The 24839-nt window shown below is 44.3% G+C and overlaps 1 protein-coding gene and 1 long non-coding RNA gene across 2 annotated transcripts in view; one reads left to right on the top strand and one right to left on the bottom strand.

Moving 5' to 3' along the window:
• The window catches only part of LOC141111717 (uncharacterized), a 491097-nt gene that overhangs the window by 242847 nt on the left and 223411 nt on the right, over positions 1-24839 (top strand). The window contains 1 exon segment of the mRNA XM_073603861.1: positions 2901-3451. Within this exon segment, the coding sequence (XP_073459962.1) occupies positions 2901-3451 (551 nt within the window).
• LOC141112212 (uncharacterized) lies at positions 3542-24758 on the bottom strand. Its single transcript, XR_012236551.1, has 2 exons — positions 24236-24758; positions 3542-6233 (listed from the first exon to the last, which is right to left on the bottom strand). It is a non-coding gene; the product is annotated as an uncharacterized lncRNA (long non-coding RNA).

Here is a 24839-nt window from a genome sequence, read left to right as displayed (position 1 = left end):
TTCCTGTGGGGCTTGTATTACTGAACACCAATAAGACCTCCACTAGGGTAGGGCGTCCACTAATAGGTTGTTCATGGTCCTTATAGATTAAAATTTGCTCAACATGTTTCGCGATTTAGAATTATTGCTTCTTCAGGAGCTCTGTATCATAACTTAAAGAGATAAGTTTACAATTAGAAAACAAATATTCAAAACTTGAACAGTGTATCAATGCTTGATCATATACGCATATAGTGTGAACTCACCAAACTTGGTGTTTAGATACAAACAAACCAACAAACTACGAACCAACATTGAACCTCTCTAGCTGGATGGGAGAGGGTGACCATAAAGTAACTCCACTGCCTGCATTTTAAATTATGTATCATGTGTACAATTCCATCTTAAACTGATATATTGTGCATATGGTATGCTATGGACCAATTAAATAGAGTGTCCGCTTTCTGTATGCAGCAGGGTGTTGCCCGCGGTACTTTTCGGTATAATTTGATGGCTAGATTATTTGAGACATCTCTGTATATCGTTAAATCCTAAAAGGATATATTGTCCTTGTTCCACTCAAATGTGAATTTGAGGTTGTAGCTATTTATATTGAGTTGCTCAATGAATTTTTCCAATGATGTGACCGTCCCTGTCCATATCATAAGTATATCGTCGATATACCTGAACCAGCATGATGCTTGGTCCAGGTATTGACTCATACTTTCATCAGTAAAAATCTCGCGCTCCCATCCCCCGAGGTACAGATTGGCGTATGCCGGCGCACAGCACATGCCCATAGCAAAGCCCTGTACCTGGAGGTAGTGGGAGCCAAGAAATGAGAAAAAATTATGTTTCAAAATATACGACAGAAGTTTCAGAACAAAGGAATGGAGCTGCCATTGCCGATGATCTTGTATGTGTGCTGGAATAGAGCCTCAACATCTATTGTGACTAAAAAAGCGTCCGGAGGGATTGTTAGTCCATCCAGGCGCTTCAAAAGGTCAGAAGTGTCTTGTACATAGAACGGAAGTCCAATGACATGTGGCATAAGAAAAAAATCAACAAACCTGTTCACATTCTCTGTGATGGAGCCTATTCCTGACACTATGGGTCTGCCCGGAGGTATGTTTCTATTTTTGTGTATTTTGTGAAATTTTGTGCATTTTGGGAACAGTGTAAAAAATTGCTTCCCTTGGAAAAGGTATATTCATAAATTCATATGTTTGCTGATCAATCAGGGCATCTGTGAAGGCTGTATAAATGATCTGCATTTTGAGACCCTGTTCGGTATAGGGGGTCATTGTCCGTTCTTTGTGGTCACCCTCTCCCATCCATCTGGAGAGGTTTGATGTTGGTCAATGTGATCTAAACACCAAGTTTGGTGAGTTCACACTATATGCGTATATGATCAAGCATTGATACACTGTTCATGTTTTGAATATTTGTTTTCTAATTGTAAACTTATCTCTTTAATCAATGATACAGAGCTCCTGAAGAAGCGATAATTCTAAATCGCGAAACATGTTGAGCAAATTTTAAACCATAAGGACCATTAACAACCTATTAGTGGACTCCCTACCCTAGTGGAGGTCTTATTGGTGTTCAGTAATACAAGCCCCACAGGAAGCATACAAGTGGCACCTAATCTCTTGGGTTTGATCAATGGTTCCTTTTTGTTGTATTTTCTACTTCATGTGTTCTAGTCAATGTGCATTGTATATCTAGTCTATATGTGAATTATTAAAAATTGTTATAATATCTTATACGTGCCTTCAAAGCCCATTTCCTTCTATTTTTCGATTTATCGGTTCTCAATGGAGCCAGTTCGCACAGGTCCAGGGCAGCCGTGGTCCAAATTGCAGAAGGGTCCTGTGCGTGTTTCAAGTGCAAATTTAGGACCTGAATCACATTTGAACTGGTGAACAGACACACACTGGACCCCAGGCACGAACCCTCGGCCGCCTATATGTGAACCCGGCCTAAGATAAAGTATGCTATAAAAATTGGAAAGGTTTTATTTAAACGTTTACCTTTTCCTTTATACTGTGTTTTCAAAAGAACAAATGCGATAATTTAGGAATTGGATGAAAAGATTAATGTACCATCACAATTTTAGTAGTTAAATTGTGCACCTTTTAGGCTCCGTGCACACTTGCTTAAAAAATGCTCCTAGCAGCAGCTTTTGAGTATTTTTTTCTGCTTCTATAAGCAAATAGTGTTATCCTATGTGTCCATGCACACTATTTTAGTCTAGAAGTGTTTTTGAAGCTTTCAGTTTTGATAGGAAAAAAAATATATATTTCTTTGTATTTGTGGCAGTGATTTGCCAACAGAAACAAAGCTGAAAGCTCATAACAGCTGCTAAAAGCTGCCACAAAAAGGTATTATGAACATTTTTACATCCAGCATTTTTCTGAAATTTATTTTTAATTATAGTGTGCATGGAGCCTTATGGAAATTCTTTATTTTATCAGATAGAAAAAGAGGTACTATATAATGTATAAAGTACATATCATTGTTTGTACGATGAGTCAACACAGAAAAAAGAAGGCATGAAAAACAGGAATAAATCTTAAAACAGAATCACTAAACATAGTTCTAGTATTCCTGTGACTATACTTGTCTGTGGTGATAAAATTGTGACAGAGTTAGTGTGGATAATGTTATTAACCATTTCTCCTTTTTGTATGAATTTATGGTGTGTGGAAAGACTGGAAGAAAGGTAAATTAAATGATATGGGACCTACTGAGTATTTTAGGAACAAATGAGTCACAGAGTTAATAAAAAAACAAATGACCTGTCTGTTCACTAAAAATCATATATGACCTAGGCCAGTTTATGCAGAAGTTACATGATTTACAATGTTCAGTAATGTACAGACACAACTGTTATTACATAAATATGATTTGTGTTTCAGACTGTTATGTGAACTGCACATGGTCAGAATGGTTTGATGTCAGTTACCCGAAATATGAGCCAAATGGAGGGGATTATGAGACTTATGAGAAGATCAGAAATGCTGGTTTGGACATATGTGAGAAGCCAGAGGCTATTTCCTGCAGACAAGACAGATTCCCAAATATACCACTGGAAGAGCTGGGGCAGAAAGTGACCTGTGATGTCTCCACAGGCCTTGTGTGTAACAATAAAGACCAGGCTGGATCCATGCCACCAGTGTGCTACAATTATCAGATCAGAGTCTACTGCTGTGTACCTGAGTTACCTGAGTGGTGTAAATCAACCCCCAAGCCACCCACTACAACTCAAACAACAACAACTACACCACCTACAACTATTACAACTACTACAACAACTACACCACCTACTACAACAACTACACCACCTACAACTACATCACCACCTACAACTACTACAACAACTACATCACCTACAACTTCTACAACAAAGCCTACAACTACAATTACTACAACTGAAAGTACATCCACATCTACTCTATCGAGCACCACAGTGACCCCAACAACTGTTCCTACTTCTCCAACAACAGGTAAGTTCAGAATTGCAGCCTTTTAAGGATTTCTGAAAAAAGTGAAACGCAGCTTAGACAGCAGAAAAGTTTTTATTAGTGGTTTCTGTACAAAGTATTTTTGTGCATATTTATTGCAAATAGGAATTTTGAGGAAACATTTAATAAAATACTATACTAAAATACATATTGCTTCTTGAAATTAACCAAGAAGGCTGCTTATGGTAGAAAAGGGGGGGGGGACATCAATCACAGAGGTCTTAAGCTGTCCATGCACCAGTAGAATTTTGGTATAAATCCTTTTTTTTTTTTTTTTTTTAAATGTTCAATTTTTAAAAAGTTAGTCCTTTCCTCCCCAGCTGTACTTTCCCTGAACTGCCCCTTTCATTCTTTAATTTTCAGTTCAATTATTCATAGAGGCTTGTTTTGGATTCAGAACAAAAGTTCCGATATTATTATATCTACCCCCGATCAGATTGTTTAATACAAAAGCATGCATGCTTCAAGTAAGCTCAAACTGAGATAGCTTGGTTCAGAGTCAAATTACTTTCTGTTTAATATTTCCGCTTCTCAAGACTTTTGTGTTCAATCCAATTGAAGATTGAGATACGTCAACAAGACTGGCGCATACAAACCACAAATATAAAAATACAAATATGTGACAAAATTTTGGATTTCAGCTGATGCACATTTGCAGAAATGAATAATTGTTCTTGCAGCATTCTCTTGCTCCATTGTGTTATGCTGTTAGATTCTGAATGTATTCTGGGAAGCAGGCGCAAACTTTTTGATTAACTCTTTGCAGTCAGTCCAGTTCCTAAGCGAGCTTTGAGCTTTGCAGAACATCTGTAAATGTCTTAAGGCTTAATAAGCATAGAAGCTGGAGGAGTGTGGCCAGGTGCTATCTTTCCCTATAGCCCTACAGTGTCGCATCTCAGGGGAGGGTGACTGTAACGGAGTGTAACACATAATCATCATCAAGTCTTACATAATCCTCATCATCATCTGGTATTTCCTGGTTCACAAACATGGGAGTAGATTGGGCAACAGATTTTTCTACACACTTCTTAAAGCAGGGAAGAACATGGCAGACCATGACAGCTAGGGTCACTAGAATTATCGGAATGGCTATTCCAATCTGTGTTAAAATTCCCTGCTATCCCCCCTTGAACCAGGTGAAGTACTGGTCCCAGGGGTTGGAGAGCCCTGAATTCTTCTTTAATTCTTTGGTCAAATCCTCAAGCTTCTGGATGGCTAAAGTCACTTTACCATTTGGGCCTGTGTTATCTGGGATATAAGTACAGCATGTACTCATTTCAGGTAACATCTTACACACACATCCCTTTTCAGCTAGGACCATATCTAAGGTCATACGGTTTTGGAAGGTCATATGTGAAGCGGGTTCTAGTTGTTCGGCTAAACCTCGACTGCACCTCTGGTGTAATTAACAAACCTTTGTTGGTTGTAGTAGATGTAATTTATCCAGTCTACATTCTTGTTTACAGTGATAATGGGAATCAGTGCCTCAAAACCTGCTGCTACTTTGTCTCTTGCTTTAAACTCATCTGGGACCCCCCTTGGGACCCCTATGGCATCTATGTATACATGAGGGTCAAAACTTCCTGCTGGGGCACTCCTGCGTCTTCTGTTTGGTTTGGGTACTTCGCTTGCTTCTGGCTCTGGGTCTTGTGAGAGAATATGCAGGGGCATTATGGCTTTATCCATTGCACATTCTCCTGTCCACTGTCCTGTCATTCTACTTCTAATTTTCATGCCTCCACAGATCCAGTACACGTTCCCTAAGGACTGAACTTGATTTTGCGCTAGATCTGCAGACACCTCACTATAAGACTCACAGTAACCTTCGGTGAAATTTCCAAGGGGCTTTCCCGCTCCATGGTACTTTCCATAACATGTGTAATTGCCAGGATATATGGTGATACCTTCTGCTGGCTTGGGAGCCTTAGTGACTATGGGGTACTTTTTTTTCCAATGCTCACACAGGGAGTAGTTAGTGGTTGTTTTGGTAAATAGGCTAAGGACACAGGTCTCATGTTCTGGGAGTACATTAAGGGGCACTGTTCCACTTCCCCACCATAGGCCCAGAACATAGGTCCCACTGTCTTCTGGGCTAGGATTCTGAATGGTCAGCCTGAACTCTTTGGTGTAAGGCTGATCTGTGTGTTTGTTGATTGTCATTCTATCTAAGAGCGACTTCCTATTTTTGTCTATTCTATTTTGGGTGTTTTCAGGTTTGTATCCCCAGTTTGTACCCCCAGTGTTCCAACCCACTGCTCCCCAGGAATCACAGTTGTTACCCCAATAGGTGTCAGTGACGCATACATACACAGTCATGGGTCTTACTGCTTCATCCCAGGACCGGATCTTGTACATAGTACCTGGAATTATCTGTTCATAGGAGGATATAAAAGTGGCAACATGTGTATTGGATGAGTTATACCAGAACTGAGTTATAACATCTTTTTGTTTGATGGCTACCTCTTGCGCCTGGGAAATGATTATTATGAAAAGGATATACAGAATCTTTTGGTCCCCCCGGCCTTTTCCTCAGGTACAGGGACTTTCTTGCATTGGGAGGTGTGTGTCCACGTGTTCTTCCCGGGCACTTTGACTGATGTGGAAGTTGCTAGGAGAACCTAGAAAGGACCATCATATCTGGGTTCAAGAGTATGTTTCTCACAAACTTCTTTATCAGGACCCAATCACTAGGAACCAGCTTGTGTGTGGCTGTATCTAGCTCAGGATCTGGAATGGAAGAAAACACTTCCGAATGGATACGGGTTAATTCTCGAGATAAAGCAGTCACATAATCAGTCAATACATCAGATTGAAGCTGCAACTGTTGTGGGAAATAACAACCTAGTCTGAGTGCTGAACCAAACAATATCCCAAAGGATGACAGACCATGGTTTCCCCTTGGAGTGTACCTAACACTGAATAAGGCAATGGGTAAGCTGTCTGAGGCCAACTCATTCCCGTTTCCTGAGACATTCTTAGCATTCTAGATTTTATTGTGCCATTTAATCTTTCCACCTTCCCACTGCTCTGAGGATGGGTCATCTGGTGTGAAAAGCTAGTGTGACCTCTAAAGCTGCCCATATCTCTTTGGTTACTGAGGCCGTGAAAGCCGGATCCTGATCGCTCTCTATGACCTCTGGGACTCCATATGTGCACACTATTTCTGTTTAAAGTCTTTTAGCTGTGGTTTTTGCTGTCATGTTGGTGACGTGACGTGGCAGACACGGTCTCTTGTTTAATTCCATGATTCCTTCAACTTCTGTGGCTACTTTTTTGATCCACACTTCTTTTTCTTCTTTGTCAGCTGCCTCCTGTTGCTCCTGTAGAATCATAGTGGTTTGTACAGTCTCTTCAGGGGTGTCTATTGGGTCATCCAGGATGGGTGCATTCACTCTGCTGACCACTTCCCGCGTTCAATCTGCAGCTTGTTTCGCATCGGTATCTGCCAGGTGATCCAGGTGATTGCCTCGTGCTTCTTGGGAAACCAGCTTGCTGTGTGTCTTTACCTTAAGTATAGCCACTTGTGCTGGGAGGAGTAGGGCATCCATTAAGTCCTTGATAGCTGCACTGAGTTTTACAGGTGTTCCTGCTGCTGTCAGGAACCCTCTGGTTTTCCGGATGGTCCCAAAATTTCCTTCTGCCAATTTGCATGCCATAGTTAATGCCTGGAGTTCTGCATCCTGGGCAGACATGGAGGAGGGTAATGCCTGCATACCTGGAACCATCCACAAAAATTGTCAAGTCATGATTATCTAGGGCTGTTTCACTGACTGTCGGTAAGTGTGTTGTTTCCATCTTCATCACTTTGAAGCAGTCATGAGCGGTGAGATGAGGATCATTCTCCAAAAAGGTTCCCCCCTCGAGAAGAAGAAGCAGAGTGAATGGGTTAAGGGTAGCACATCGGAGGATGGTGATGTTATCGGGGAGAAGCAAGGCACACTGGAGTCTGAGGTGTCTTGCTGAGGACAGGTGTTTGGGCTGTGCTTAGTTCAGTATGGCAGTTATGTCATGAGGGGCATTGGGCTGCAAAGACGGCTTTGAGGCAGGAGGTTCCCCCCCTTACCACTGACTCCAGTTGACAGGAGTAATACCCAATGGGTCTGAGTCTGTTACCATAGGCCTAAACCAAAACTTCTGTGGCATGTCCTTGCCTCTCTGAGACAAACAGTTTGAAAGTCTTTTAGTCCCAAAGCAGAGGCTGTTGAGACGATCTCCTTCAGAGTTTCAAAATTATCCACAGCTTCTGGAGAAAGCGAGAAAGGGTCAGATTTCAGGGCATCATAAAGGGGTTGCATCAAGAGGGAGGCTTCTGGGATCCAAGAACGGCAGTAGGAGATTAATCCTAGAAAGGCGTGAAGGGGCTTTTGACCTTGAGGGATGCCCTTGATTGCAGCAACTCTTTCTTCAGTGAGATGTCGGGTGCCTTGGGAGATGCAGGAAAATCACCTTCTCTCTAGACTTTTCACTTTAAGGCCTTGCATCCTTGCTCAGCCAGGTAGTGGAGGAGGCTTTCAGAGAAGATTGAGGCATCACCAAGGGTATCTGCACAAGCCATCTACATACTGAAGGAGTACAATGTCTGGGTGTAACTTCATCCAGGTGTCCAGAATGAGGGCCATTGCCCTGGCGAATTGGGAGGGGGAGTTCTGGGCACCTTGTGGCATAACAGTCCAGGTGTAGCTGGCAGGTGAAACAGGCTTGCCTGAATCCTTGTGGAGAAGGTCCATATGATCTGGAGTGGGGTGGGGTGGTGGACGAGGTGGGGTGTCATGTCCCTGGTACTGGGCGCTTTCATGTGGACCATGGTTGGGGCTTGGTTGACTGTGGGTGAATTTCTGGGGGCTTCAGTATTCCCTTCTGGAGTGGCCGGGTCTTCCGCAGTTGTAGCAGACACGTGGAGTTGGTACCGGTGGGCGCAGATAGGGTGTGTCAAAGGCCATAATGAGAGGAGCTACTCTCTACTGCTCTGTGAGGATTCTGGACCTAATAACTACTAATAACAATGTCTCAAGCTCCAAGGTTGTGGGTTCTCTATACTCAGACGCTTTCGGATTGACTCTTTAAGACCTGAAATAAATGAGGCAGCTAACATGTGTCTATGCGCTCTGTTCAGCACGCTAAAACCCAAATCAGTAAACTTTTTGTACACATATTGGCTTCAGGCGTTTTAGAGTGGAGATGTGAACCATCTCCATACAGAATATTTTTTTTTTTTTCAGAATACAAAACGCTCAGATGTGAATGGGGCCTAAATCTAGCACATAGATTTAAGCAAGGAAAGCACTTCGTCTTTCGTTCTCCTGGCATAACGCCCAGAATACATAAACTTCCTCTTTATTTATAATACTGTTAAATATTGAAATTGAACATTTTAAACTCCCTAATTGTTGCTAATACAGCTTAAACACAATTAAAACCATTAGCATAAATATAGCACATTTGCGACATTTACAGATATTAGAAAAGAAACACCTTTTAGCTTCAATAACGCAAGGGTAAGCAATTACAACTAAATACAGACTCTGACTGAAATATTCAGAAATATTCAAGACATCCTATACATAAATTATTTATTTAATTAAAATGCTACATTGATTGGGGGCGTGGCCTGGACGGGAATGAGATAGGACGTGAGTGACCAGAGATCCTGTACCCGACATCCTGAAACCCCGAATCAGACATTTCTCCCGTACTCCCGCGAATCTGAAGCTGGATACAGCCTAGAACATGTCTCCGCCGAAGAGGAACACTGCCGCTTCCTCTTCCCTGGACAGGTACCGTAGAACGGAACGCGACCATGAGGGGCAAGATGGCGCCTCCTCACCAGAGCACGCAGCTCCCCAAGCTGACCAGGGGACGGCTGATACAGCCAAGGTGCTCGAGGCGATATCCCTCTGCCAATCCACCCTCACAACGAAATTGGAAGAGGTTAAAATGGACATATCTCTTATCAGGCATGACATGACCAAGCTCAGGGAAAGAGTTACAGAGTCAGAAACCAGAATCAGCCGGGCGGAAGACACACTCTATCCCCTGCAACACTCCCAAGAAGATCTAAAGCGCCAAATTCAGCTGCTGGCACAGAAGCATGACGATCTGGAAAATCGCGCCCGTAGATCCAACCTACGCTTTATTGGCCTCCCGGAGGGCTCAGAGGGACCAGATCCAGCCACTTTCCTTGAAAAACTCCTAATTTCCACGTATGGCAGAGAGGCCTTCTCTGGGACTTTCGTAGTTGAGCGGGCTCACCGTATGCCGTCGCGCCGCCCACCTGAAGGAGCCCCGCCGCGCACGTTTATAGCGAAGCTATTAAATTTCAAAGATCGAGATGCTGTACTACGCCTCGCCAGGCTGAAGGGTAACATCCCATTCCAGTCGGGTCATGTATCGGCCTTCCCGGATTTCTCCGCCGAAGTACAGAAACAGAGGGCCCGGTTCCTGGATGTAAAAAGGCGCCTTAGGGCTCATAATTTGAAGTACGCTATGCTTTACCCCGCCCGACTCCGCGTGGCTGGAGACGATCGTGCCTACTTCTTTGAGGACCCGACACAGGCATCGGAGTGGTTGGACCATCGCGATGCTGAACGGAACCGTCCGGCCCAAGACTGATATCCAAGCAACGGTATGTAAAGGTATGACTCTGGGAAAGACTCCAACCTATCGTACCCATATGCAATTTACCCTTGCCCAAATCTCTCCAAGTTGTGCAGGCCTGGCAAAGTCAGACGCAGTTACCTCACGCTTGAAATCTTTATCTGAGTCCCAGGGTATGTTGGCGCTCAGGGAACTGCTTACTACATAATCTAGCGCCCGAAATCATACCCAAGTTGTAGATATGCATAAGCCATGGCCAGCTGAAACCATCACACAGATCACGGGAATTAACCTAGAGATCTGCCGGGCCCTGAACTTTGGAACTTTTCCACCTCAAGGATATGTACACATAGAGATGAACTACCACCATGCGGCCCTCTCTCCTACTTCATAGGAACTTATGCCAACCCATTACCCATGAAAAGGCAAGGAGAAGACCAGAAGATACAACACGTTATACAGGGGGTAGCTCTTAACCCATGCATTATATTACAGATTGATTACAATGTTTATATGCCACAAACGGAGGGGAGAACGTCTCTCATTCCCGGTAACAACCCAGTGTTTATTTGCCCCTACTAATAGGTTTAACCCTACGCCGTGAGTGTAGCCGAATAGGCCTTCACTGTGGATGTTAGGGGTGTTGTGCACTACCTTGGCTCATATAGTTTGCACTATGTTCAAAGGTAGTGACACTAGTTATGGGTTGGATGTCCCAGCTAAGTTGGGGTGGCTGAGGACTGGGTGGGGGGTTGGGGATATGTTTTTGTTATTATTATTATTTTTAAAGAACATGGAATTTATTCTTATGCAACTCAAGGAGCGTGAACATAGATTGCACCTAACACTGATACGATGTCATAATTTCAGATTTGTTGTATTGAATGTATATGCACCTGCTCTGGGAAATGGTCTCGCGCCGTTCCCACCACGCTATATGTCTGTTGGAGGATGACTGACATCAAGTTTCTGACTTGGAATGTCAGAGGAATCCGTGACAAGGTTAAGCGCACCGCAATTTTCGGATGCCTTAAGTCATATCGAGCAGACATAACGGTACTGGTCGAAACGCACATCACAGGCCAACTTCAGTTGGCAATGAAGCGCCCGTGGATAGGCTGGGCGTATCACACCACCCACTCTTCTTACTCTAGAGGAGTATCCATACTCATTGCCAAATCAGTTTCGTTTGGAATTCTGTCGGTGCGGACGGACCCCCAGGGCAGGTTCATTTTTCTGCAGTGTACAATATGTGGTTCGCAATACCTACTCATGGCCTTCTATATTCCTCCACCATACAATTCTAGCCTTCTTACTGAGGGCTTAACATACATGGCACAGTACCCAGCAACACCTGCTATCTGGTTGGGTGACTTTAACGAAGTTGTGAACCCCTCTCTAGACAGACTACGTACGCAACAAGGTAGTTTAGCCCCGGACATCACTAGATTTGGGCGTCTGCTGCGTGACTTTTCTTTAACCGATGCGTGGCGATACAGACATCCTCACACTCGAGCCTACTCATGCTTTTCGGCAACACATTCCTCTATGTCCCGAATAGACCTAATACTGATCTCAGACACACTTATACCATCCCTTACAGAATCTGGGTACCACACTAGATCCATGTCGGATCATGCCCCCTGCTGGGCCACCCTGCGTATTGCTCCCCCCGCGGGGCCCCACACCTGGCGGCTACACTCCTTTTGGCTCTCATTACTTGAGGACCGGGAGGACATTAGCTCAGAATGGCAATTCTATTTCAACACGAACCGCGACACCGCCCCTATGGATATGATATGGGAATCATTTAAATTACACGTCCGTACAATTATCTCCCATCGTATAAATAGGCTAAAAACCACATCCAAACTCAAATTGACACAGGCTACCGAACAACTAGACATCGACACCAGAGAATTTAGCCTAGACCCCACACCCGCCAATGCATCCCTTCTTAAATTACAAACGAGAGTGCTGGACCAACTCCTCTTTGAAAAAGCCAACCAGAAACTTCTCTTTTCTAAACAACGGGTGTTTGAACAGGGGGAACGAGCGGGCAAGCTCCTGGCATACCTAGCAAGACAAGACACGAACCCCCCGGTGGTGGTCTCTTTAAAGGACCCCCAGGGCACAATAACATCTGACCCAGACACGGTAGCAAACATATTTCGTAGATACTACGCTGATTTATATTCTTCCAAGGTGGGGGCTACAGCGCAAGAGACCCAGGCTTTTCTCCAGAACATACCCCTTCCTAAATTGTCAGAGTCCCAGATGCAAGAAATGGAGGCCCCAATCTCGACGGACGAGATAGCGGCCGCGATAGCTTCGTTAGCTCCAGCTAAAGCCCCTGGGCGAGATGGTATTCCCCTAGATTTCTACGCTACCTATTCCGAAATCCTAGTGCCTGAATTATTAAAATTATACAAGCATATCTTTGAGACTGGGTCTCTTCCACAATCCCTTAGGCAAGCAGTAATAGTAGTGATTCCCAAACCCGGCAAAGACCCCCAGTACCCGGAGTCCTACCGTCCAGTCTCGCTCCTTCAGGCAGATATCAAGATTCTAGCCAAAATATTAGCTATTCGCCTTAACCGTATTATCCTATCCATAATCCATCCCGATCAAACGGGATTCATGCCTGGGAAAAATACAGCCATGAATCTGCGTAGGCTCTACATTAATTTACAAGCAACACATGACACAGTCGGGGACAGGGCGGTGGTGGCGTTAGACGCCGCCAAGGCTTTTGACTCCGTGGAGTGGGAGTACTTATGGGAGTGCCTTAGGGGGTTCGGTTTCGGCCCCAACTTTGTCAAGTGGGTTCAGCTATTGTACTTTTCACCAGAGGCCACTGTACTTGTGAATGGGAGGACCTCGACACCTTTTCCACTACAACGTGGAACCAGACAGGGGTGTCCACTCTCCCCACTCCTCTACGCCTTGGCAGTTGAGCCTCTGGCTATATCCCTCAGGGTACACCCAGACATTCGGGGTCTTGGGGTGGGGAACCTGGTGGAGACGGTGAGTCTATATGCAGATGATATGCTGCTGTACTTGCAAGACACAGGCCCGTCTCTCCAGGCTGCCCTACAGACCATCGAAGACTTTGGTAGTCACTCAGGCTTGAGTATAAACTGGACCAAATCACAAATCATGCCACTGGACCCAACTGCACCTACACATCTCTCCGCATCCCTCCCTCTACAAAGAGTAGCGTCTTTCAAATACTTAGGTATACAGATCACCAAAGAGCCCCTAGAATTTCTCCCCAATAATATTGAGCCATTACTCGCACATTTAAAACTGCGCACACAAGCATGGGCAAAACTCCCATTGGGAATTATGGGTAGGATTAACCTATTCAAAATGGTACTCCTTCCAAAATTCTTGTATATAATGTGGAACTCGCCAGTTCTTATCCCTCTTAAAACCTTTAAAGTAATAGATCATATACTTAATTCATTCATCTGGGGAACCAGCCGGCACAAGTTGGCGTGGCACACTTTGAAAAACCCGACCTCTTCAGGAGGCACGGCCCTCCCAGATCTACATGCATATTATATATCGGCTCAACTTTCACACTTATACCATATCCACAAAACTGATACCACTAGATATCAAACCTTGACTTGCAGGAAACCAAACTCATCTGCTCACTCCCCCCTCCAGGTGATTTTTAGAGGCAGAGGCAACAGGAGGGGCTGGGCTGTTCAGAACCCCCTGCTGCATCATCATAAGAGCATATGGGAAAATGCACTCAAACTTGTCGGGGCGGATTTTTTCCACTCACATACACCATTATGGCACAATCCACAACTACCAGAATTGAAGCAACTGTCGGGAGCGACTACATGGGCGGCAAAGGGTGTAATATATCTGTTTCAAGTGATCTCCCCTCTGGGTGTAAGAAGCTTTCAATCGCTACAAGAAGAGTTTGAATTATCCTCACTCATGAAATTTAAATATATCCAATTAAGGCACGCTCTAAACACCAAATTTGCGACAGAAATCCCCAATATACAAATGCTGCCTATGGTTGACGTAGTCATGGGAGAGGACCCCGAGAAATTAATCTCCATCCTATACACCATTATACGTGCACGCACGGTAGCGAGGGTTGTTGACACAGCCAAGCTCAGATGGGAGGTAGATATTGGCCCAATAGATGATTCGGACTGGGACGAGGTACTGGAAAATGTTAAACAAGTGTCTCCTAAATTATCTGACCGTCTTACCCAACTGTATATTGTCCATAGATCTTACCTTACTCCGGCCAGACTAATGAAATTTAGCCCAGACCAGAGTCCTGACTGCCCAAGGTGTGCAGACAATCCATGTTCTTTCTTCCACCTGCTCTGGTCCTGTCCACATATCCAGAGTTATTGGGCACAAATCATCAAATTCCTACACGACCAAATGGGCTCCCCAGTGCAGGTGGATCCAAGAGTGTGCCTTTTGGGACTGCTCCCAGACGTCACAATTGAGAAATACCAAGCCACATTCTTACAGGAAACTCTTTTCTGTGCCAGGAAAGTAATCGCCAATTACTGGATGCGACCCCACTTTCCCTCAATTCAAAATTGGTTTGCTGAGATCAATAAATCACTGCCCAACAAAAAATTGTTATACAAGCATAGAGGATGCCCAAGCAAATATAATAGAGTGTGGGATAAATGGCTTGAGGCTAGTGAGACCTGCATGGAAAAGTCTGACGTGGGCGTGTTATAGGGGTACAGTGCAAGTTTGCTAATCTATATTGGTCGTAATGCTATTATACTCCAATGTACACTATGATATCGTAACAGGATTAACAAAAGTAAATGATGCCTTTATGTTAGGTTATCGTATGGAATACATTATGTTAATGACAAATCTGAGATACATTGAGCACATATCTTTGTCATCTCTGCAATACATTTCTCGTCTGTAACTGTATGTTGTATAAGATATCTATGTATGCCATGAACACGAATAAACATGTTCTTTCCTAAAAAAAAAAAAAAAAAAAAATGCTACATTGATTGCTACTATGTTCCATCACTGGAAATATGTACTGTATATACTTGAGTATAAGTCAAATTTTTCAGCCCTTTTTTTTTGGTCTGAAAGTGTCCCCTTCGACTTATACTCGAGTCACCGCCGTCTGTCTGCATGATCAGCGTGTCATGCAGGCAGATGGCGGCCGGCGTGTGATGATAGTGTTCAGAGGCTATTCCAGCTTTCAAAAGCCGCGCCTCCTCTGTGATAGGCTGAACAGCTGTCAGTGTACAGCCTATCACGGACATTCTCTCATCCTCGTCCGTGGTATGAGAATGAGAGAATGTCCGTGATAGGCAGTCAGCGGTCAGCCTATCACAGACGAGGAGGAGGCACGGCTTTTGAACTGTGGAATGGCCGCCGGACACATGCACACAGGGACACAGGAACACAGGACACACATGTACAGGACACACATGTAGAGGACACATGCACATGTACAGGACACATGCACAGGGTACAGGTAGGCTGCACAGGACACAGGGAGGCATGCAGCTGCAGATGGGCATTGTTGACCCTCTGCATTTCTCACCCTCGTCTTATACTCTAGTCAATACGTTTTTCCCAGTTTTTTGTGGTAAATTAGGGGCCTCGACTTATACTCGGAACGACTTATACTCAAGTATATACGGTAGGTGGGTTTTGGTGTGGGCGGTTCAGGGGGTGGTGGCATAGGGCAAGTTGCCACAGGGGGAAGTGTCACTTAGAACAGAGGGGTGGTAGACGAAGGGCAGTGTCTACTTCCTGGGTAAGATGCCATTATAGGGCGGTGGCTGACTACTTAGCTTCCTCTTTTCTATTTTTCTAGTTTTCTATACACATATACAATACGACCATTTCGATTATTTTGATTAATTGCATGTTCTGTCCACCCCCTTCTTCATAAATAGCGTTTGCAACTTTAAACCAAGCATCTGCTGCTCGTAGCAACCCATAATCTGACAACAGACCTTATTTACGTTTCAAAAACAGTACGCCATTCATCTATTTGTAGCCTTCCGCCCAAATGCATATCAACCCCATACACTTTTGCCAACTTCTTTCCCTTTTTAAAAGCACCTTCTCATTCCCACTCTAATGCCCCATATACACGGTCGGATTTTCCGATGGAAAATGTCCGATCGGAGCGTGTTGTCGGAAATTCCGACCGTGTGTGGGCTCCATCGGACATTTTCCCTCGGATTTTCCGACACACAAAGTTGGAGAGCAGGAGATAAAATTTTCCGACAACAAAATCTGATTGCGTCAATTCCGACCGTGTGTGGCCTGTTCCGACGCACAAAGTGCCACGCATGCTCAGAAGAAATTCCAAGACGGAACAGCTCGTTCTGGTAAACTTAGCGTTCGCAATGGATACAGCACTTTCGTCACGCTGCAATGTTAAAAATGGTTTAATACAGCGCACTCTCTTCTTCTTTATAATGTGACAAGAATTAAGTAGTTTTGCTGCTCATATTCACACACACTTCTCACAAAGTTTTATTTTTATTTTTTTATTGGTATTCCCTGAATATATTGTTATTAGTTTTAATTTTTTTTTTTATTTAATTTTTTGGGGGATTTTAAGCCTTTTTTTTTATTTAATGTTTGGATTTTTTCAAAGGCTGATCTTTGTTCAATGTTATTTTTATTTTTAATACAGAATATTTTTGTTTGTGTTTTGTGTGTCAAGTTACCCCAACACCTTTGATATCTTTTATTATTTAATCTCAAGGAGATTGTTTGGTGTTGGTGTCCCTTGTTAATTTCACGTTGTATATTTGAAATGTACCTGAATCCTCACAAAAAAACTGTCCTTTTTGAAGTAAAACACATAGGAGAGTATAATTCAAAACAAAAATCCTTTATTAAGGGATCAGAACCAAACAAAGAGGGAGGCAACACTGGATCAACAGGAGAAATTAGCGAAGCCTGGGACCCCCACGGCAGACATCAATTCTTGAACATCAAAATTGGTGGCCTGAGGAGTCCATATGTAAGGGAGGGCAGTCTGGTCCAGAATTCGCAGAGATCCGGATAGCAGCACATGACGTCTGTGTCCCCAGGCTGTGGTACCACAAGAGGCTGCATTTTTTGGCTGACCAGACTGGATCCAGAGTCCTCACTTTCTGGTCTTCCTTTCACGCTTCATTCCGGGCTGTAGCTGTGCAGTTGGAGATGTGGCAGGAGGAGGAGTAGGACCTGGAGGAGGACTGTGAGGACCTGGAGGAGAGGGAGGACGAGGAGGAGGACCTGCAGGAGGAGGAGGAGGACCATCGCAAAGGTGTGTCTGAGCTGTCATTTGGCCCCTCATACCTTTGTTAAGAGCCTCCAATATGAGCGCCTCACACAAGACTTGTTGGCCCTCCTCCATCCTCTGCTTTTAATAGGCAATGACGGCAGCAATGTCCTCCTCCCACGGTCTGTGGTGCTCCCAGGACCTCTGTAGCCCTCCAAAAGAGTCCTCCGGTAGCCTCCTCTAGGGCACTCCTCCTACTGCCACTTTCTCTTTTCAGGGGGGGTAGAGGGACCTGCAGATCAGCCAGCCGGCTCGGCCCGGCCACCTCCTGGCTGAGACTTCCCTGTGTATGAAAAAGGGACATGGTTTTAGTTGTTGCTTCATCAATCACAATCCTAAATTAGTACTCCAAACTAACATTGATTGGACAAGCAGAAATATTTAGAGGAGTGCTATACCTGGCTCAATCTGGGCTCCTCCACATGTGGCCTGGAAGGCCCAGGTTGGGCGTCAGAAGCCTCAGCCGGGGGGGGGGGGGAAGCGTGGAAGGAAGACTGGAGAGGGATGGCCTGGGTTCAGTCTGGCCTGCCAGAAAATGCAGCCTGTCGTAGTACAACATCCTGGGGACATAGATGTCATCTGCTGCTCCGGATCTCTGTGAATCCTGGACCTTCTTGCGCTCCCTTAGATATGTGCTCCTCAGGCCACCAATTAATATCTTTAAATAGGTGATGTCTGCCGTGGAGATCACCTGCTTCACAATTTCACACAATTGCTCCAGTGCTGCCTTCCTCTTTGCTTGGTTCTTGAAATGGGGGTTGGTAATCTCCCACAGACAGGGCAGCTCCCTTAAGATATCTATGAATACTGACATGAAGCCATTGTCTTTCACTAAGATATCCATGTTCACTGCAAGACACAACACAAGACAAAGCCTAATGTAAGACAAAACTCTCCTAATCTTGTTACAATATAGGCTTCAATGTAGAAGCAGTATAGGCACAAGTTTGTCTCTTACCTTCGTTCTTACGATCGGCACGTCCAATGCTCCTTCCTCCGCTCACAGATCGTACGTAATATGCACACGTGTTACGCTTTATACACACTGCGCATGCGTGTAACTCCGCCCCTGACGTTCTTTCTAGTCTATTCCCCCCCCTTTTCGTTCGGCGCAGTGGGTGAAGAGCACATGGCGGAGTTAGAGCAGGTGTGTGCTAATTATAGCAACGAGGAGGAGGAGGAGGAAAGCCCGGATCCGGACACGTCACGATCCAGAAGGAGACGTTTTAAGGCCACAAATATGTCCTTTGGGGAGATGTTGGAGATGGTCGACATCATGAAGAAGTCTGACTATGACGGAAAGTATGGGCCTTACCCCAACCCCAACATCAGAAAGGCAAAGATCATGGCGAAAGTGGTCAAAAGCCTTCACAATAATTTCGGGGTACGACGATCAAAAGATCAGCTCAGGAAGCGGTGGTCGGACCTGAAGTTAAGAGAGCCAGAGCAGTACCGAAAGATCCGGAGAGTGCTGCAAAAAAGTAAGTAGTTGTGCTGTGTTCCTATTCTTTCTGTCTTTATTGCGTTCGTGCTGCTTCATATGCTTTTCTTAATTGTACAGTTTAAAAGGGCAACTTTAATGTTCATGGGCCCATTATTCGTTCGTATCAAGCATTTTTCTTTCGGCCTCTAAAACACCATTGTTTAGGCCATATGCATTTTCCCACATTTTTTTGGGCCTACTTGGAAGCCAAATATTTGTTTGTGTAGATGGGTTTGTTACTAGAATGAAATGCCAACTAGATTCTGTGTAAGGAGAGGACACTGAGCAGCTGTTTTCACATCTGGACACTGGAGCACTAGTGTGGGACACCAGAACACCATTTTTATTAGGGGGCCACACAGGTGCTCCAGTGTATACTATGCCAATAGTAGGCCAATAAAAAAAATACATCTTGGAACTCGGCTAAAATAGACAATTGTACCCCACTTCCAAGCAATGTTTCCTATTTCTAGTTCTGCCATCAAATATCTGTGTGCTAATTATACCATTTTGTTTTACATAGGGGAGAAAAGACTCGGAGGACACCCCTCATCCGAGGAGACCAGAGACCCCCCACCTCTGGAAGAAGGTGAAATACCACCAACCCAAGCTGAGCAGGAGGAAGAAGAAGATGTGGTGGAGATTGGCACCACAACAGGTGAGTGTCTGCGACCACAGGCTCAGGTTAACGAGATGGATGGTGGCAGATTTTTGAGACCTGTTTTTGTTTTGTTTCTCTCTTTTTAGGTGATCGTGATGTTGTGGATCCAGAACGTTTCACATCAGAAAGTGCCCAGATCCTGATCGGGGAGATCATGGGGTGTAATGTCGAACTGCAAAACATACAGCAAAAAATCAATGATGTTATTAAAAAAAAATAATAACATCATTGATGTTTTGGGGAAAATTTAAAACCCCACAAAATCACTTTTTGGATTGTGGTCCAATCTTTTAAATTTTTTTGAAATGTTTTGAAAAGCCAAATTTGGAGGATGCACACAGTGTGCCAACATGTGCTATCTGCCATCACGGGGATCAATGGACGCGTTTTGGGGGTGCAACCCCTTCCTCAATTATAAAGTAGCGTTGAGGAAGGGCTTGCTCCCCCAAAACACGTCCCTTGATCCCCCCTGATGGCAGATAGCACATGTTGACATTCGTAAATTGGTGTGCATCTTCCAAATTTAGCTTTTCCAGGGGTGATTTCCCCCCATCTGAACGCTATATCAAACCCAGTTCCTAAATACTGATGTCTGATATAGCCTTCAGGTTTTACCTAATGTGAACTTTGTAAGTTCAAGTTTTTTGTCTTTCTTGTTGGTTTTACACAGGCCTGTTTTATCTGAAATGGACATTTCGATTTTTGATAATGCTAGTGCAAAAATTGTTATACAACAAACATGTTGGTTTGTTTTAAAAACCTTTGGTAAATGCACATGTGATTGTGCAGGTATAAAAAAGTTGCTTACTCAAGAATGTGTGGATTATTGTCTCAGCACTACAATACAACACTTTTGGGGTGATGTAATTGCTGTTTTCTGCAAAAATGGGTGTTATTTTCTAAGGGCAAATCCTCTTGGCACTACAAGTGCAGTTTCAGTGCAGTTGCAAGTGCAATTGTAGTGAAATGTGTTTTTGCATTTAGGAAATAACAGCCAACAGTGCTTTGTATAAGGTTACACAATCACGACATTTTCTGGACTCAACACATTTCTGTCAGGGTCAGCTAAAACAAACACAAGCAGTAAATGTCCACCAAGAATTTCTTTTTTTTTTTTATTATAAAAAGGCTTCACAGATTTGCTGGCATATTGATAGACCCCCTACCCGCAAAGAACTCCAGGTAGCGTAACCGGACATCACGGGCACTCAGGGAGGGCAAGCCAGGACGGCCACTTTCAAGCGCCGTCAGTGTGGTTTGATGTAGGATTCCGGCCTCAGGCCCAACTGAGCCAGCATAGTTGGCCGAATGTTTCCTTAAAAAGTTATGGAGAACACAGCACGCCAGTATAATATGGTTCAGTTTATACTCCGCCTTATGGATGGGTGTCAGAAATAGTCGGAACCGGCTGGCCAGGATTCCAAATGTGTTCTCCACCACTCTTCGGGCTCTGGCCAGCCGGTAATTAAAAACCCTCTGTTCCGGGGTGAGGGTCCTCATTGGGAATGGCCGCATCAGGTGGTCCCCCAGCGCAAACGCTTCATCAGCAACGAACACAAATGGGAGTCCTTCCACATTGTCCTCTGGAGCTGGCAAGTCCAAGCTGCCATTCTGGAGACGCCTGTAGAACTCCGTCTGGGCGATGACTCCACCATCGGACATCCGGCCATTCTTCCCCACGTCCACATACAAGAAGTCGTAATTAGCCGACACCACCGCCAACATCACTATACTATTAAACCCCTTGTAATTATAATAGTATGACCCCGAGTTGGGTGGTGTGACGATGTGGACGTGTTTCCCATCAATTGCCCCTCCGCAGTTAGGAAAGTCCCACCGCTCGGCAAAGTGGGAGGCCACACTCTGCCATTCCTGTGGCGTGGAAGGAAACTGTTGAGGAAAAAACAATAAACATTACTATTTTTACTCTGAAACATGGCAAGCAGATTATACACAAACATTATGGGGCAACCTCCAGATAGCATTTACTAAGGGGAATTTAACAACGCCAAAGTATAAGGTACACCTATCATATTCCCCCCCCCCCCTCTCATGGGCCATTTCTAACATTATAGGGGGTGTGTGTAAATCTTGGACAGGTAACCCTCTTCACTTCATTGAGAGATGAATGCCTAAATAATGGGTATTACTTTGAACAGCCCCTCCTTAGTTACACTATTGGCAGACCACTGGACAGGTAAGAAGTGTCTGAATACAAAGATATAAATACACACTGTACACATTTGAGGACATTTGGACATTCTGCTATTACCTATCAAGATAATAATAGGATACAAAAACTTTAAACAGTACCATTGGAAAGTATACAGGCAGGCCCTTGCACTACATGCTTTGGGGAATTCATCCATAAATCTGACCAGTAAAGAGATGGGTATAGTGTGTATGGGTTTGGCAAAGTCAGCAGATAGATGATTGAGGATACATAGAGAATTGGGATCAGCTGACTTAGCAGTTGGGGGAGGGAGGGTTACTAAAAATTATTTGGGGACACCACAAAAAAAAGCCTCTGCCACTCTGCCTGAATTTAAATAAAAAATAACATTTCCAAACATTTTAGGGGGTGTTTGGGGTAAAGCACTACTATGGAGCTGATAAAATACATTGTTAAGTGACTACATGAGGTGAATATAGGGCCAGGAGACACCATGCTGGGGAGGTAAGTGAAGGCAAATATGTATGAAGGACCTAAAATAATAATTACATAAAAATCCAGCATGCATGAGGACAAAGGGGACATTCACAGCATATTACAAGCATGGTAATTAGGGAATGAGGAAAGAAATACAATATATTAGCAAACATTCAATACAATAAAATGTGATATAAAAGGATAAAAATCTTACCTTCATATACTCCTTCTGCAGGACCTGGATGATGGCAGAACAGGTCTCTGGGATGATGATACCCAGAGCCTGGGGGGAGATGCCTGTCGAGAACTTGAGGTCCTGCAGGCTTCTCCCTGTCGCCAAATACCGCAGGGTAGCGACCAACCTCTGCTCCGAAGTGATGGCTTGCCTCATGCAGGTATCCTGCCTGCTGATATAGGGGGTCAGCGAAGCCAACAAATGGTGAAACACGGGGTCCGTCATCCTGAGAAAGTTCCTGAAATCATCAGGATTATTCTCACGGATCTCACGGAGCAAAGGCATATGAGAGAACTGGTCACGCTGAAGCAACCAATTCTTGGTCCATGAACTCCTCCCCACCCTATTCATGGACTGGACTTGTGTCAAGGTCAGGACCCCAACACCAAGCCCCCGCACAGCACGAACTCTACGAGGAGTACGCATACGAAACATGGCTAGAAAACGGTCGGCTGCTCAGAACGAAGTAACAGAACGCACTGAAGAACAGCAAGGCCTGTGAAGAGCGATCTGAAAAACAGCAACGAGCGGGCAAGATCGCACAGAAAACTCCGATTCGAACTGACTGCACGCACTGAAGAGCAGATACAAACCCACAAGCACAAACTGAACGGCAGAAAACGATCTGAAAGCCACGAGTCTGAAAAAGCGCAAATCGTCTCTCACCAAACTTTTACTAACACGAGATTAGCAAAAGGAGCCCAAAGGGTGCCGCGCTTGGTTCTGAACCGGCCTTTTCTAGTCTCGACGTACGTGGTGTACGTGACCGCATGGTTGGCGATCGGAAATTCCGACAACTTTGTGCGACCGTGTGTAGACAAAAAAAGTTTGAGCCAACATCCGTCAGAAAAAATCCTAGGATTTTGTTGTCGGAATGTCCAAACAAAGTCTGACCGTGTGTACGCCCTATAACACCAAGTCACAAGCCAAACTGCCCTCTTTGGGCCTCAATAACTTTTGCCCCATCGTTAGAGAGAGATAGAGGGAGAGAGAGAGAGAGAGAGAGAGATAAAGGGAGAGAGAGAGAGAGAGCGAGAGAAAGAAGATAAGGAGTACAGTAGTTAATATTCAATGAACCACATTAAATGTCATTTACATGTTCCAACTCAAAGCCCAAACTTCTCACTCTGTCTTTTTCCCTTTCTTCTAACCCTTCCGGTTGTTCAGGTTGCAAGGGGCACCTCTTGGCTGCATGTCCTGTTATTCTAGCTTGACCTCGATGACCCCCAATGACTTGCCAACAACAATTTTCACTGGGTAATGCACATTTAATCTGAATACCAATAAATGCACAGTATGTGGCAGTAGGGGTTTGTAACCAAGAAACTCAGCCCTATATCCTGGCTCTACCACTTTAACCAACCCCCAACCCTCTTCATGTATCCCAAATAACAGACCACTAACACACATTACAGACCACTAACACGACATTACCACCAACAACAAAAATGTGACCAACAACACAATGTGTGACAACCGTAGAGGAATACAGGATTGCTCAGATCCCACGGGATCCCCACGCCACCGCTTGGTGCATTATTCCTGACACCCTCTCCTGGTTACGTTACCCGTGCACTTCCTTGCTTTGCCATACAATTATATTTCCCCCAGGAGAAGTTTAACCACGTCAACTAATTTTCATCCGTGACTATATAAGCAATCCCTCATTCCCAACAGCCACCACAAAACACAAGATCGATCAACAAAACAGAACAGAACAAAATAGGCGGTAGATATAATTGCAGGTTCCTTAATTTATCAACAGACTCGAGGCAAGATAAATACCTGTCTTTGAGGGCCGCAGGACGCCGATACACAGAGGTTGACCAGCCACGGGTACAGGATAAACAGTAAACTAGATATACGAGATATCAAAAGTGTCTTACCATTTTTAGAGGTGATCAGTCTCCATATCCTGTCTCTCCGTGTTGGCTTGTCCCAGTCCCTTCTGGCTCGGCTATCCCTTAGGATCCTAGCCTCGAGCCCCATGTTTTGAGTGCCAAAATGTTGTGGATTCAGAACAAAAGTTCCGATATTATTATATCTACCCCCGGTAAACTCACACTGAGACAGCTTGGTTCAGAGTCGAATTACTTTCTGTTTAATATTTCCGCTTCTCAAGACTTTTGTGTTCAATTCCATTGAAGATGGAGATACGTCAACAAGATTGGCGCATACAAACCACAAATATAAAAATACAAATATGTGACAAAATTTTGGCTTTCAGCTGATGCACATTTGCAGAAGTGAATAATTGTTCTTGCAGCATTCTCTTGCTCCATTGTGTTATGCTGTTAGATTCTGAATGTATTCTGGGAAGCAGGTGCAAACTTTTTGATTAACTCTTTGCAGTCAGTCCAGTTCCTAAGTAAGCTTTGAGCTTTGCAGA

The sequence above is a fragment of the Aquarana catesbeiana genome, linkage group LG11 (genome assembly GCF_042186555.1).
Source record: "Aquarana catesbeiana isolate 2022-GZ linkage group LG11, ASM4218655v1, whole genome shotgun sequence".
Lineage (NCBI taxonomy): Eukaryota > Metazoa > Chordata > Amphibia > Anura > Ranidae > Aquarana > Aquarana catesbeiana.
The sequence above is the reverse complement of the archived record's forward strand: the minus strand, read 5'-3'. Positions and strand labels throughout refer to the sequence as shown.